We start from the raw sequence: 15531 nt of genomic DNA, 5'->3' as shown, positions 1-15531 counted from the left end.
AAAATGAGTTTGGCCCATACACGGTGCATAAATAGAATTTTGTTCCCTGGTAGTTTAATTGAAGCAATACTATGCGCCCATCGGAGTCTCCATACACTAACCTGGCTTGTCAGGGCAGGCCTTTTTTTAAAAGAATAGCCACTCCACCACTCCGATTCCCTGAGGAGGAGTAATAGCTTTCACCCACCCATTGTTGGCAGAGTTTCGCGTGCTCCTTATCTGAAAGTTTAGTTTCCTGGAGGCACGCGATGTCCGCACCATGCGCCCTCAATTGGGATAATATCTTATACCGCTTTATAGTTCTTTAAACTTTAAAGTTCTCTAGTTAACATTTACTCTACATAAACTGTTTCTTAACTGTAACATTACCCTACCACATAAAGTTGGAAGAGTTCTTACAGCCTGTCAATACTGGTGCCTCCTCCAGATGTTTCAGTGTTGGTTTGTGTGAGTCCGAACTCCATCAGCCATTCTGACTTGGATTTGGCAATTGTGTACCTTGTAGCTGGTCCCGGGCGTCTTCTGGTGAGTGGAACGTTTTCCAACCACCCTCCATGAGGACCTTTAGTTGAGCCGGGTAAAGGAGCACGAATCTCTGTTTTTTTTCTGGGCCAAATGTTGACATAGCGGGGCAAACGCCTTCCTACGCGCCTGCAGCGCGACAGAGTAATCCTGGAAGATTTTTACTCCTGCGCCATCAAATGTTAAAGTGTCCCATTTTGCCCTTGCTCCTCTCAAGATTTCTTCTTTATGAATGAAATTGTGTACCTTGATTATTACCGCTCTCAGTCTATTGTTGGCATTGATCTTGCATCCCAGTCTATGTGCCCTTTCTAAGCATAAAGGCCCCGCGCTGTCTGATAAAGCAAATTCCAGCTTTAACCAGTTTTCCAGCTGCGTGGACAAGGAGCGATCCGACACCGACTCCGGGATGCCAATTATACGCAGGTTAGATCTCCTGGATCGATTTTCCAAGTCATCTAGATGGTCCCTTTGTAATTTCAGCTCTTTTTTAAAGTCCTGCATAGAAATTTCTCTGCCCGTCGCAGAGTCCTCCAGTTCGGAAACACGAACCTCCAACTCGCCCGTTCGGCGCGTGGTTTCTCCCAACTGCGTTTCCACCGCTGCCAGTTGCTCCGATAGTTTTAGGAGTTGCGGTTCAAGCGCGGATTTTACCGCGTCTGTTTTTTGCTGCAGTTGGAGAGGATGAAACTGCGGAGGTGGTTCCTGGAGTGCAACCGTCGCCATCTTGGATTTTCCTGGGCCGCGTGGATGGTCAACACCTTTTTTTTACTGCCCTACTGGGCGTCGTTCGTGTTTCGCGGGTCACAAAGTGGTCCATAAGCCACTCCACATTGTTATGCGGGGTTTGGTGCTATTCTGCTGTTTTAATGTCGTATTTGGAGCGCGAAGGCAGGGTGAGGGCCCCGGAGAGATGGAAAGGCACAGCTTCCTCTCTTAAGCCATCACGTGACCTCCCCCAAAGAAAAATATATTTAAAAAATTTGTAGTTTGCATGTTGCCCAAAAGTCATATTATCTGTACTATGATATGAGTAGGTACCTAGAGGACTATGCAGGAATACATGTTCCCAGCAATACCTTGGAGTTTGAACATAGTCTAATTGAATGTCGTGAACTGAAGTAGAATATAAAGATCTTGTGAGGATAGAGAGAGGGAAGAGCAATGGTGCCACCAAAGAAATGTTAAGGGAATCCAGAACCAGACCTACAGGTGACTACTGGATAGTAGGAAGCCTAAAAGATGAATGCTGATCAGAGAGTGATGGGGGGAGGATGGAAAGCCAACAGTGGAGGGAAAAACAATTCAGGGTGAAGATGGACAAGACTCAATAGATTCCAGGTTACCATGGCCACTGGCTCTTGGGATCTTTGTGCCCTGATTTGTGCCTGCTACTGGGGCAGGAAATATATTTATGCACCTCACGGCTCTGAGCCTGAGCCATGTAGTGCAGGAACTCTTGTGCTGGTCTGAAAAGATATGAGAACTGGAGAGCAATAGGTAACATGGACAGCATGCAGTGGCTTGCTGTGGGTCTCTAGCACCCAGGGCCTAGAGTTTACATTTGTGTACAGTGCTTCCTCCTCCCCTCCACCCCTTGGTCCTTCTTCTCTTGCTTGCCTGCCTTGTGCTACCAATTCTTCCATCCTGTTGCAGCTACATCATCTGGAAAGAGCCTCTGTGCATACTCACAGCCTGTACTGCTCTGCCCCTCCAAATAGGAACCCTGCATCAGAAGGGGCAAAACTTGGCAGATCTTTTTTTTTTTTTTCTGCCTGTCTCCCTGGTATCTTTATAGAGCTGCTTTTCCTGTGGCTGAAAACAGGTGCCACATGCTCCTTCAGCACCCTTTCGTGCAGGGGCTTGCCATGGCACAAATGAGAAGGCCAATTTTAGGGTGGAGTTGCAACATTTTGACAGGCGAATGTAGAAAAGTAGTCACTTGTTTACAAGCAAATGGTATGTCTGCCAAATGTAGAATTGGAAACTTGAACCGGAACTAGGGAGGCAGAGAACTACACAGTGTGGTTCTAATAGTAGACAGACATTTAGCCTTGCCAGTTTCAACCCTGGCAATAACTTGATGTGTCACTTTTCCTTCTTGCTTATTTAAAAATATTAAACTCCTTTTTTCTGTGCCTCTTCCCCATTCTTACCTTCTCTCCTTTCATTAGGCGGGTAACTACCGGCGGACAGTGAAACGGATAGATGATGGGCACCGGCTCTGTAATGAGCTTGTCTCATGTTTCCAAGAACGTGCCAAGATAGAGAAGAGTTATTCGCAGCAGCTGGCTGACTGGTCTCGTAAATGGCGATCATCAGTGGAAAAAGGTAAGGAGAGTAAATGTCAGATAGCAGCTGACTAGCTGGATTATTCTGCAGGGGTTGTGTGAAATTTGGGTGCATGAGAGAGTATAGTGAGTGTTTTTATGGAAGTGAGTTTATTTTTTAATTTTATAGATTTATACATTTTACTTAGATTTGGGAATTTATCTTGGCAGAGAGGGTGGTGTTGTGCTGCTATTATCTGCTCAGTAGAGGTGGGGAGGGGGGTTCTCATGATTCTAAGGATGAAAAAATTGTTACAAACTATCCTGAGCAAGGATAATAAATGTTTTACAAAGATGTTTAACATTGGAAATGGTTAGTGATTTTTTCCCCACTCTTTGTGAAGTAAGAGATTAAAGATGAACACCAGTTGTTGGCTGGAAGTGCTGCAAGCAGTTCTGGTTTTCAGGATATTCAAACATATGCTAATTTAGTTCCTGAATCAAATGTATCTCATGAATATTCAGTGTGGAAATCCTGAAAGCCAGGTCTGTATGTGGACTCCTGAATTGGAGTTCACCATTCTTGGCTTATGGCAGCAATCTAACTTACCTAAAGAAAATTTAAGTACTGGAGGAGACTTCAACACTTTTGCGTGTATAATTTGTGCTTTTTTTTTTTTTTACATAAATTTTTGTCTTGAATACAATTTCTGTTCTTTGAAAGAATGTTATGAGTAATACTGTTTTTATCTAGATTGTAAGCTCTTTGAGCAGGGACTGTCTTGTTTTTGTATGGTGTACAACGCTGCGTATGCCTTGTAGCGCTATAGAAATGATAAGTAGTAGTAGTAGATTATTTTACTTTGTTTTAACTGCATGACATTTGAGCAAGTGAGTTTCTGGTATAGTTTTACTGGTGCAAACACTGAGTAGGCTGGAATTCCTTTTTTTTTTTTTTTAATGAGATGTGAAAGACCTCTCTGAGAAATCTAGTGACTTATTCGTCTTGTGTGTTGCTTATGAAAATGAAACACTAGACAGTGGAGAGCAGACACAAAAACCACACAGAAGTGTGCAAACAAAAATATCAAAATGTTTCTTTATTGAAATATTGAAGGACCCAACACGACCTGTGTTTCAGTCTAAATGGCCTGCATCAGAAGTCCGGAATGTCTAAAGGAAGACCAAAACATTAAAATAAAATATCAAAGAAAAAGAAACACTACTATGAAGACTTCTTTAGACAACAAAATATGCATTTTAAAAAATGAAGATCACAATTTTGATGTAGTTGTAAATGATGTAAATAAATGAAATTGATAGTTTCAGGAATGATATAAAGAAAACTAAAATTGAAAAATAATTCTAATGATTATCAAAAAAGCAATATTATTTACCCATGAGCAAAAGCTAAGACCTTTTTTTTCTCCCCCCCCCCCCCCTCACCTAGACCTATAAGACAATCAGTTTATGATTTTAAGACATCGTGTTAATTGTAACAATCAAAGATAATTTGTCAGAGAGAGAAGCAGGAAGCTTATTTGGAATGATTCAGAGGTGTTCACCTCTCCACCCATAAGCCCTTCCCCCCACTCCTGCACCTGACCACCCCCCACTATTTTTTTAGACAGGATATGGTCTGAAGGCATACAGAGGATTACTCGGACCATAATCAAAGATTCTTTCCTACCAGAGGCTGAAGAGGAGGCAATTTTTACAGACACTAGTGATAACTGAAATACTGATTATCAATTAATTATCACATACCGATCTCTCAGATATTGAGATTCAGGTACTTCAGAAGGGTTATCTTTTGTCCCTGCTGTTTAAATATGACCCATTCCACAAATTACAAGTCACGCAATTCTTTTCAGTCCTCTGCCAATGTAGACATCTACAATTCTAAATGAATTCTTCCTGGGCCGCCAGACCCACTCCACCAATGTGTTTTTTTTTAAGAGTTTTATAAACTCACTAAAGCTGAAATGCAGGCTATACAATCATTATGTCAGGATCACAACATTGTTATAAAAACTGGAAGATAAAGGTGGTGGAATAGCGGTGATGGATAGGGAACTGTGTATTAAAGAAATTAAACAACAAATCTCAGATGGCGTATTTGCTCTTACATGATGACCTAACAAGTAAATTGCAGGAAGAGTGGATTTTGCACATAAAGCAGGGTACATTACTCTCAAACTAAAGATGTTCCTTAAAGTTAATTATACCCGTCTTACCTACAATTTTACATCTTACCCAAAGTACACAAATCCCTTGCCAATCTGCCAAGTAAACCAATCATATCAGGAAATGGATCTGTTCTAGAACCTCTTTACAAATTCATTGAGATATATATATCTGCACTAACAGTTTAGCGTGCACAACAGTAGGGACACCCATAGGAATAAAATGGGTGTCTCATCGTTAGTGTGTGCTAATTTTCAGTTTGCGCTAAATAGTGTGCCTACTGCGCAGCTTAGTAAACAGGGCCCTAAATCTTATGTGAGAGATTCATATGATAAATTTGGATGATTTTGATAGAGGTTTGGAGGATATCCTTCTGGTTACTCCTGATATTGACTCGCTGTATACCAATATACCTCAGGTTGAAGCATTGATGGTAATATACATATATGTGTATTTTCAAAGCACTTAGACTTACAAAGTTCCATAGTAAACTGTGGAACTTTGTAAGTCTAAGTGCTTTGAAAATGAGCTCCATAGTAACATAGTAGATGACTGCAGAAAAAGACCTTTACGGTCCATCCAGTCTGCCCAACAAGATAAACTCTTATGTGCTACTTTTTATTTGTTCCTGTCCTCTTCAGGGCACAGACCGTATAAGTCTGCCCCGCACTATCCCCACCTCCCAACCACCAGCCCCACCTCCCACCAACGGCTCTGGCACAGACCGTATAAGTCTGCCCAGCACTAGCCCCGCCTCCCCCGACCGGCTCTGCCACCCAATCTCGGCTAAGCTCCTGAGGATCTATTCCTTCTAAACAGGATTCCTTTATGTTTATCCCACGCATGTTTGAATTCTGTTACTGTTTTCATCTCCACCACCTCCCTCGGGAGGGCATTCCAACCATCCACCACTCTCTCCCTGAAAAAATACTTCCTGACATTTTTCTTGAGTCTGCCCCCCTTCAATTTCATTTCATGTCCTCTAGTTCTACCGCCTTCCCATCTGCGGAAAAGGTTCGTTTTGCAGATTAATACCTTTCAAATATTTGAACGTCTGTATCATATCACCCCTGTTTCTCCTTTCCTCCAGAGTATACATGTTCAGGTCAGCAAGTCTCTCCTCATACGTCTTGTAACGCAAATCCCATACCATTCTCGTAGCTTTTCTTTGCACCGCTTCAATTCTTTTTACATCCTTAGCGAGATACGGCCTCCAAAACTGAACACAATACTCCAGGTGGGGCCTCACCAACGACTTATACAGGGGCATCAACACCCCCTTTCTTCTGCTGGTCACACCTCTCTCTATACAGCCTAACAACCTTCTAGCTACGGCCACCGCCTTGTCACACTGTTTCGTCGCCTTCAAATCTTCAGATACTATCACCCCAAGATCCCTCTCCCTGTCCGTACCTATCAGACTCTCCCCGCCTAACACATACGTCTCCCGTGGATTTCTATTCCCTAAGTGCATCACTTTGCATTTCTTCGCATTGAATTTTAATTGCCAAACCCTAGACCATTCTTCTAGCTTCCTGAGATCCTTTTTCATGTTTTCCACTCCCTCCCGGGTGTCCACTATGTTACAGAACTTAGTATCATCCGCAAATAGGCAAACTATACCTTCTAACCCTTCGGCACTGTCACTCACAAATATATTGAACAGAATCGGCCCCAGCACCGATCCCTGAGGCACTCCACTACTCGCCTTTCCCTCCGAGCGAATTCCATTCACCACCACCCTCTGGCGTCTGTCCGTCTACCAGTTCCTAATCCAGTTCACCACTTTGGGTCCTATCTTCAGCCCATCCAGTTTATTTAAGAGCCTCCTGTGGGGAACCGTGTCAAAAGCTTTTGCTGAAATCTAAGTAGATTACGTCCATAGCTCGTCCCTGATTCAATTCTCTTGTCACCCAATCAAAGAACTCAATGAGATTCGTTTGGCACGATTTCCCTTTGGTAAAACCATGTTGTCTCGGATTTTGCAACTTATTGACTTCCAGGAAATTCACTATCCTTTCCTTCAGCATTGCTTCCATTACTTTTCCAATAACCGAAGTGAGGCTTACCGGCCTATAGTTTCCAGCTTCTTCCCTATCACCACTTTTGTGAAGAGGGACCACCTCCGCCGTTCTCCAATCCCTCGGAACCTCTCCCGTCTGCAAGGATATATTAAACAAATCTTTAAGAGGACCCGCCAGAACCTCTCTGAGTTCCCTCAATATCCTGGGGTGGATCCCGTCCGGTCCCACGGCTTTGTCCACCTTTAGCTTTCCAAGTTGTTCATACACAGTCTTCCGTGAACGGTGCTCTATCCACTTCATTCTCATTTGTACTTTTTCCAGTCCATCGTGGTCCTTCTCCAGGATTTTCTTCTGTGAAAACAGAACAAAAGTATCTATTTAGCACATTTGCTTTTTCTTCATCATTTTCCACATAGCGGTTCGCAGTATCTTTTAGTCTCACAATTCCCTTTTTAGTCATTCTCCTTTCACTAATATACCTGAAAAAATTTTTGTCACCCCTTCTTACATTTTTAGCCATTTGTTCTTCTGCTTGCGCTTTCGCCAGACGTATCTCTCTTTTGGCTTCTTTCAGTTTCAGACCTACTTAGACAGAGAACTACACATTTGAGGATTCCTGATCAGTTTATTAAAAAAAAAAAAAGCCACTATTGCATTAACTCAGAATTACTTCTGTTTTCAAATAAGGTTTTCTTAACAAATTAAAGGAATTGTAATGGCTGCCTCTATGGCACTAGACACTGCAAAAACTTAAATGTTTTCAATTTTGAGCAAACTTTTGTAGAAGAGCATTCTTTCGAGAGTAAGATTAAACTGCATAAATGTTACATTGATGACCTTTTTATTTGTTGGGAAGGGCAATTCAGATATACTTTTTTACATTCATGCTTTGGCTAAATACCAGAGATCCTAATTTTAAAATGTAAGATTCAAACCATATTGCACACAAGATTACTTATCTAAATGTACTGTAGAAAGACACATGGTTTGGCAACCACTGTCTATAAAAAGGCTACTGACAAGAATGCCTAACATCATTTCACCAGTATCACAACAGGAGCCTGAAAAACAATCTTCCTTCTATAGCACCCCACAGATCAATCCAGAGACTTGTGGGCTATGTCCCTGTGCCAGCAGGTGGAGATAGAGAGAGAGAACCTCAGAGGTTTGATATATGTGATCCTGTGCTACATCACCTCAGTATTCTCTCTATCTAGCAGGTGGAGAGACATAACTGTGAATCTCTGATTGACTTGGCTCCTGTCTTGGTCCCCGGGTCCAGTAGAGCCTAATTTGGGGTTGAAGCTCCCTGTATGGGATTTTAGGGTACACCTGGTGCCAGTTCCCTCCCTCTCCTCTCCCCGATGAGCTCCAAGTGTCTCTGGATCTCGCACCGTGCCTGGCTTCAGCTTCTCTCCTGCCTCCTTTTTTTTTTTTTTTTAAATATATAAACACCGCTGAGGGTTACAGCCACGGGTGAGTGCTTCAATTCTTCATTATTTCAGGCAGTCGGATGAGGGAGCGCTAGGCTGTAGCTGGAAACAGTTCTCGGGGGGGGGGGGGGGGGGGGGTCGGGTGCTAGTCAGCCATTGGCGGGCTAAGCATGACTACGGTGTCAGAATCGATGAAGCGCTGCTCCTGGTGTGGGAACCGGAGAGCAGCATCCAGGGCAGGCGACACGTGCACGCACCTTGGCACACAGGGACCACAGCCGGCAGTGGTAGCAGGGGCTTCAGCACCAACCAGTATCACGGAGGGACCTATCACCGTTTTGTCAGAAAGTACAGGCCTCAAGACGTGTGCCTGCATGTGCCATTTTCTCTTCTTTGCTGAGTGCAGGCTCGGCTGTGGTTGAGGGGCAGACAAGCAATCTACATGCGGCACCAGCACTGAGAGTCGGGAGAGCTGGGGAAATCAGCAACAGCAGCTCTTGCATCAGATGCTGCACCATTCTCCCCAGAATTTGAGGTCTTGATGCACAAAATATTTTTACTTAAGCGGTCAGGAGATTCTCACAGGAGCCCTTGATCAGTCCTCAGGCTCTGTGTCCTAAGCGCCACAGGGTTGAAGCTCTCCAGGACTTTCCTGAAGGATCAGATTATTTGGATGCAAAAAAAGGACCATCTTTCAGGAGTTTTCCTTACAGCTGACTAAAGGCTTATGAAAGGGGGGATTTGCTGTCGGGTGAAGGGGATGACCCCCACGGCAGCACACCTTTTCTGAAAGGAAGAATGTAACATAGGGGTTAAAAGAAAATATATATTTTTTCTTACCTGGGGGCCGTTGGATGGTTGTTCTGGGGTTGCTGGGGTGCCCCGGGTGGTCAAGTTGTCTTTGGGCCCCGAATTAGGCTGAATGGGGAAGGAGGGCCGTGGGAGGCAGTGCAGCGTGTTTCTGGGGCTGTGGTGAGTGGAGGTAGCTGGATGGGGTGTCCTGGGCTGAATTCGGGCCTGTTTTGGGAGGAGAGGCAGAGCCGGACGCTCAGGGTAGCTTGCTGGAAGAGGGGGCGTTAGGTGGAACAGCGCTGCCGTTTCAGAGGCCCGGGGACGGTTGAGACACGTCCTCGGGTCTGGTGAGTGAAGGGGGCATCATGGGAAGAAGGAGAATCCCGGGGAGAAGCAAGGGGAAGAGAGCGAAGGCGCGGTGAGGCAGCGCCACGATGTTCTGTGGCCCGGGGACAGTTGGGAACGTCCCCAGTCATGGCGAAGTGGACCGGGTGTTCCCGTTGTCAACGGGCCCGTGCTTGGGCCGATTTCAGCCAGCAACAGCATTCTGGGGATGCTGGGAAAGTTCGGGGCCATCCTGGTAGGCAGCCACTTTGGGCGTCCGTGTGGCCGTCTGTGAGCCGGTGCTGTTTTGGGTGCTGGGAGCCGGGACTGACGGGCGTCCACCGCGTTTTAGCAGGGACGCTGGGGAACGGAGGAGTACAGGCTGGGGGCAGATGAGGAACCGACGTGCGATCTGCCAGGAGAAGAAGGAGACATCGCAGGGGTGTGCGTGCGCGTATCAGCGTCTTTGTTTTGGAGCTCCGATCAGGCCTAAAACCTGGGCCTCGATTTTTGACTGGAGTTCCAGGGAAAATGGCGATTTATGGGGTGATTTTTGTTTTGGCTCCGTTTCTGAAATTGGACCAGCGGGACCGGAACTGCTGGTGGTGGTCTGGAGAGGAGAAATTCCTGGCCAAGGTAAGGGGTCTTTTGGCCCAGAATTTTGATTCGTTTATTTTTAAATTGTGAAAATTGGGTTTTTATTTTTAAAAAATAAGGGGTTAATGTAATTTAAATTTGGTTTGCAGATTTGGGATCAGGGAATTTTTCTTAATGTTTCTGGTGGATTAGTTTTCAAATTTAAATATTTTTAGGGAGTGTTTTGGGGAGGTGGTTTAAATTAGAGGTTCTTTAAGGGTTAAAATGTTTAATTTGATGGAGTAGGTTCAGAGGGAGTTAATAAAATTTTTGATTTGGGTTTTAATGTAATTTGAGGTTTTTTAAAAGGGGTTTATGGGAATTTATTACGGGGCGGCATTTAAAAATAGTGATTTTTAAAAACTAAGAACACAGTTTAGTAGAGGGTAAGGGGTTTTATGGTAGTAGTGATTTTGGTGAAGTTTGGGTTAAATGTATATAGGTTATTTAAAGTTATTTTATTTTCTTCATTATTTTCTATGGAGAAAATAAAATGAAAATGGAGATTCGGTTGGGCTTGGCAAGATTCTGCAGGTCAGCAAAAAAAAATGGAATTCTAAAAGTGATTTTGATTGGCTAAGGGACCACTGTGGAACCAGCCATGGGTTCCGTTTCCTGGGCAACGGCGCTGTGGACAGTTGCCAGATGGGAGCAGCAGCTGTGAAGAGTGAGGATGTGAAAGGCTGGGTGGCAGAGTCTGTGTGATAGAGAAATTCGGTTTTTATTCTCCTTAAGGGGTGAGAAGGGTTTAAAATAGTAGGGAATACCTTAAAGTGGGTTTGAAGTGTGTGTCGTGGCCTGTTGAAAGCTAAAGTATTTTTTTGACCCAAAAAGGGAATAGCCGCCTGGGTTTTGTAATGAAAATATGAAAGTGTGAGTGAACCAGATAGGATTTACTATTGTGAGGGGAAACTGGGGAGGATAGAAAGAAAATCAATGTCATTTAGACATATATAGTAGTGTACAGGGTAACAAGTGACATAGCTTTGAATGGTAGAATGTTCAGTGACTATGTGGAATGAGAGAGTGGCTGCAGGAACTGAGCGGATGAGCTGCAGGACCGCTCATCAGAGTAGGTTCCCAGTAAGATTGCCTAGGTTTTGCAAGAGATAGGAAATTTGTTTAAATTTTGTTTTAGCTAAGATCAGACCACAGTATTGATAAAATTAAAAGTAATGTCACCAGGTAAAAGGCATTTCATGTAAATAGGGAGTAAGGGTTTTGCCTCCCATTTTAGTTGCTTAAGGAAGGTTTAGGAAGAAGAAAAATCCGGAAGATAACACACCTGGACGACTGGGCCCCCACGCAAGCAAGGCTGGAGTCAGGCTTCCTCAGCTAAGTGGCATTTGTCACATCAAAGATAAAAGAGACTGAAGTGGGTTAGGAGCGTATACTAAAGCTATAAGTAGGTTGCAGAGTGAGAGAGAAAACAAAACATACTTACTGGGGTTTCCTGGTCTGAGTTCGGAGTTTTCAGATGAAAAACTGAATATCTGGAAAAAAAAAAAGTTAATAACAAAGAATCAAATTCTTTATAGAGAGAACACAAAAGAACTGTGGTTCTAAGTCTGAGAAAATAAATGGAAAATGCCTATTATTTAAAATAGCACTTATCTGATAGGGATGAAAGGTAGAGTTGAATCCTGTGAAAAAAAAGAGAATATAGGGAATCAAATGAGTATGGTTACATTTGGAACCTTCACAAATATACGCTGAATATTAGTTAAAATTTAGAAACATTGTTGTGCAGTCACTGTTCCATGATATATGCTAAAGTGTTGCAGAGGTTAACACCAAATTTATGTATAAAGTTAAATATCACATCATTAAATGTTCTTTGTTTCAACGATTTTTATTGATGACATTCCAAAAATTCTCATCCACATTTTGAATATAATAACACAAACATGTGTAGGTGAACAATCAAAACAGTATGCTGCATACAATAACATTGCAACAACAAACTATCCTACTTAGTCACATAAGTTGTCTATCACCTTGTCTTCTCTGTGGGTGCATTTTTAGCTTGTCATCAACTTTTATATATAAATCACTCTTTCCCCCTCCCTCCCCTTACCCTTCCTTCCTCTCCCTGCTAGTGTGAGAATGGTCTATTAAAATTCTTGTTTAGAGGTCACGTGACGCCATGATGCAGGGCTGACGCTGGATAGCTAGGCTCCGCGCACATTCGCCCAAAAATCAGCAAATTCGACGGTCCCGAGGAGAGAAACGGCGCTATCTGGTGTATGAAAGAAGCGGAAATCGATAGCGAACGATAAAACGGCGCAGAGGCACGGCATGGCGACGAAAACGGTTCGCAGAGAGAGAGACAAGACTAAGCCGGCCGATGCCAAGATGGCCGACCAGCATGAGATCGGAGAGCTAGCTGTGGGATCCGCGTGGTTAGCAGAAATTACCGCGGAGGTAACTGCAGCGGTTGAGACAGCGCTGGACAAGAAGCTTCAACAACTTTACGATCGCACAGAGGAGGCTCATGAACGTATTGATAGCATGAGCTTAGAGTTAGATGAAGGCCTGCAGCGCATATCAGAGGTAGAGGAGAGCGTGGAGGCACAGAAGGAGTTAAACAAAGAGCTGGAAAAGAAAGTGCAGGATCTGGAGGTTAAATTGGATGATTTGGAGAATCGCAGCAGGCGCAATAACCTGCGCCTGATTGGACTACCAGAATCCTTATTGGATAGGGATCTGCCCAACTTCTTGGAAGGATGGCTGCCAAAGACTTTACATATAGAAGATAAAGTATCACAATTCTGTGTGGAGCGAGCCCATCGGGTGGGGACCATGAGGCAGTCAGGGAACAGACCAAGAGTGGTGATCCTAAAGACTCTTAATTTCAGGCATAAACAATACATATTGGATGCGCTTCGAGGTGGGCAAGCACTTACCTATGAAGGGAGAAAAATCCTTTGCTTCCAAGATTATTCACATCAGGTGCAATTGAAGAGGAAATCCTTCGCGCCATTATGTACGGAGTTATATAACAAGAAGATAAAATTTGCACTCCTATACCCTGCCAAGCTCAGACTCACCATAAATGGTGTAACTCAATTTTTTGAACAGGTGGAGGCAGCTAAAGAATATATACAACAACATGGAGAGCTTAAATGAAGCAGAGGTAATGTGCAGGATAGAACAGCGGCTTAAAAGAGGACGCTGGAGATTAATTATAGCTTTATAGTGGAAAGCAGATTGGGAGATCATTGACCTGACCTTTTGGATTGAGAACATGACTGATGGACTCTTGATAGATTGGACAGATATATTTCGGGAGTGCGGATGTTTTTGAAGTGCGCCCAAGACAGTGTTCTGGATGTACCTAGCACGTCTCGACGCCATTTGACTGCAGGAGATGACGACATGGTAGAGCAAAATAAACTGATTTGGGGCTCTTGGAAATGAAGTAGAAGTCAGAAGTCTACAGGGTCGGATCATATAAGAACTAAATAACATTGTCCAACGGAGGAGCTACACAGGAATGGAAGTGTGAGACAACTAAGATATAATGTTAGAGATATAACACATAAAGTTTTGTATGTTGAGGAAGTTGGGGAAGCGGGGGGAAGAATCAGGAGGGAGGGGGGGATGTGTGATATGTTGGTGGGTGAGTGCAGGTGTTATAGCGTGACCAGTTCTGGGAACAGGAGGGCTAGGGGGGAAGGATAGGGGAATAGGGAATAGACAGGATACATATGGGAGGGAGGGGGGAGGGATTAGAGGGCGGGAAGTAGGGGAACGATTACCAAAAAAAGATAGATGGAGATATGTGAGTGAGTGGAACGTTGAATGGCTGCGACACAGAGTGGTGGGGATGGTGCTGCTGGGACACCATGTCTACCTGTTTTTGGATAAGAGGCATGAGCGGGGTCATGTAAGAGATGACGGAGGGTGATGGGCCTTAAAGTATATTCCTGGAATGTGGGGGGAATATCCTCCCCCATTAAAAGAAAGAAAATCCTTCATAGTCTTAAAAAGAAAAGGGCAGATGTGGCGCTCCTTCAGGAAACACATTTATCAAAGCAGGAGCATGAGAAGCTGAGAACTTGGTGGGTGGGGACCATATTGCAGGCCCCGGCAGTAGGGAAAAAAGCGGGCGTTGTTATTTTATTTCATAAAGCTCTACAGGTGGAGGTGGAACAGGTATGTGTTGATCCGGAAGGGAGGTATATTATAGCACAGGTAAAAGTGAATGGCAATATATGTCTCATTAGTAATATATATGCCCCCAATGTGTATTGTAAGAAATTTTACCATTTAATCATTAGTAAGATACAGCACTTCAACGTCAAAAATAAGATAATAGGAGGGGACTTTAATGTGGTGGCGGACACAATGTTGGATAGATCACATGGGACAGCAAGCACGATGGTGGGGGCCGGTAAAGGCATAAAACTGTTATGTGAAACATTGGGAGCGGTTGATGTGTGGAGGGTATTGCATCCAAATACTAAAGACTATACACACTACTCAAGAGCCCATCACACTCAATCGAGGATTGATTATCTATTGATAGATGAAGAGAGCTTCACACATATAGCGGCGGCCGATATTGATCCTACGATTATATCAGATCATGCGGCTATATATATCAAATTTCAAGATAATACCTCACATAATAGACAGTATAGGTGGGCATTTCCTATGGATCTATATAAGGATTCGGAGTTTTGGACATATATTAGAGCAAAGTGGAAAGAATATTCATTACACAACGCATCTCACAGGCATACCCCGATATTGTTTTGGGAAGCTGGAAAGGCTGTCCTAAGGGGAGAGATAATAGCGTATAGCATCAGAAAAAAGAGATGAAGAGATAAAGAGATCATAAGATTAGGAGATAGCCTGATACGGTTGAGGAGAGCTTACGGACAGCAATCCGCGGACCACCTTCGTGAGCAATTATTAGCCACGCAGACATCTCTGAATGAGCTATTACATCAGCGTGCTAATAAATCAGCAGAGTATTATAGATACCAATTGTATAAGTTTGGGAATAAGACAGGGAGGATGATGGCAGGATTAGTAAAAAGGGGGAAGGGACAGAGGAAGGTGCTAGCCATTCGGACACAGGAAGGGGGATTGGTACATACTGATGCAGAGATACTAGATGTATTTCATGACTATTATGCTCAGTTGTACACTAAGAATGAAAAGGAGGATTTGGATCCAGATATTTATCTTGAGAATGCTCAACTGCCGAAGATAACAGTGCAGCAGCAAGAAGAGCTAAACCAGCCAATAGAAGTAGAAGAGGTCCTGAGAGAAATTAGAGGCAGTGCATTACATAAAGCTGCGGGGCCAGATGGGTTCAGGGCAGAACTGTAT

At 43.7% G+C, this 15531-nt stretch overlaps 1 protein-coding gene across 4 annotated transcripts in view; it reads left to right on the top strand.

The window, feature by feature from the left end:
* Window positions 1-15531, top strand: part of PACSIN3 (protein kinase C and casein kinase substrate in neurons 3) — an 80198-nt gene that overhangs the window by 30653 nt on the left and 34014 nt on the right. For all 4 annotated transcript variants that reach the window (XM_030200896.1, XM_030200897.1, XM_030200899.1 and 1 more), the window contains exon 3: window positions 2697-2853. In XM_030200896.1, the coding sequence (XP_030056756.1) occupies window positions 2697-2853 (157 nt within the window). The remainder of the gene's footprint in view (window positions 1-2696; window positions 2854-15531) is intronic.

Source organism: Microcaecilia unicolor, chromosome 4 (assembly GCF_901765095.1).
Source record: "Microcaecilia unicolor chromosome 4, aMicUni1.1, whole genome shotgun sequence".
In the NCBI taxonomy this organism is placed as follows: domain Eukaryota; kingdom Metazoa; phylum Chordata; class Amphibia; order Gymnophiona; family Siphonopidae; genus Microcaecilia; species Microcaecilia unicolor.
Note: the sequence above shows the minus strand (reverse complement) of the source record. Positions and strands in the feature narration are given on the sequence as shown.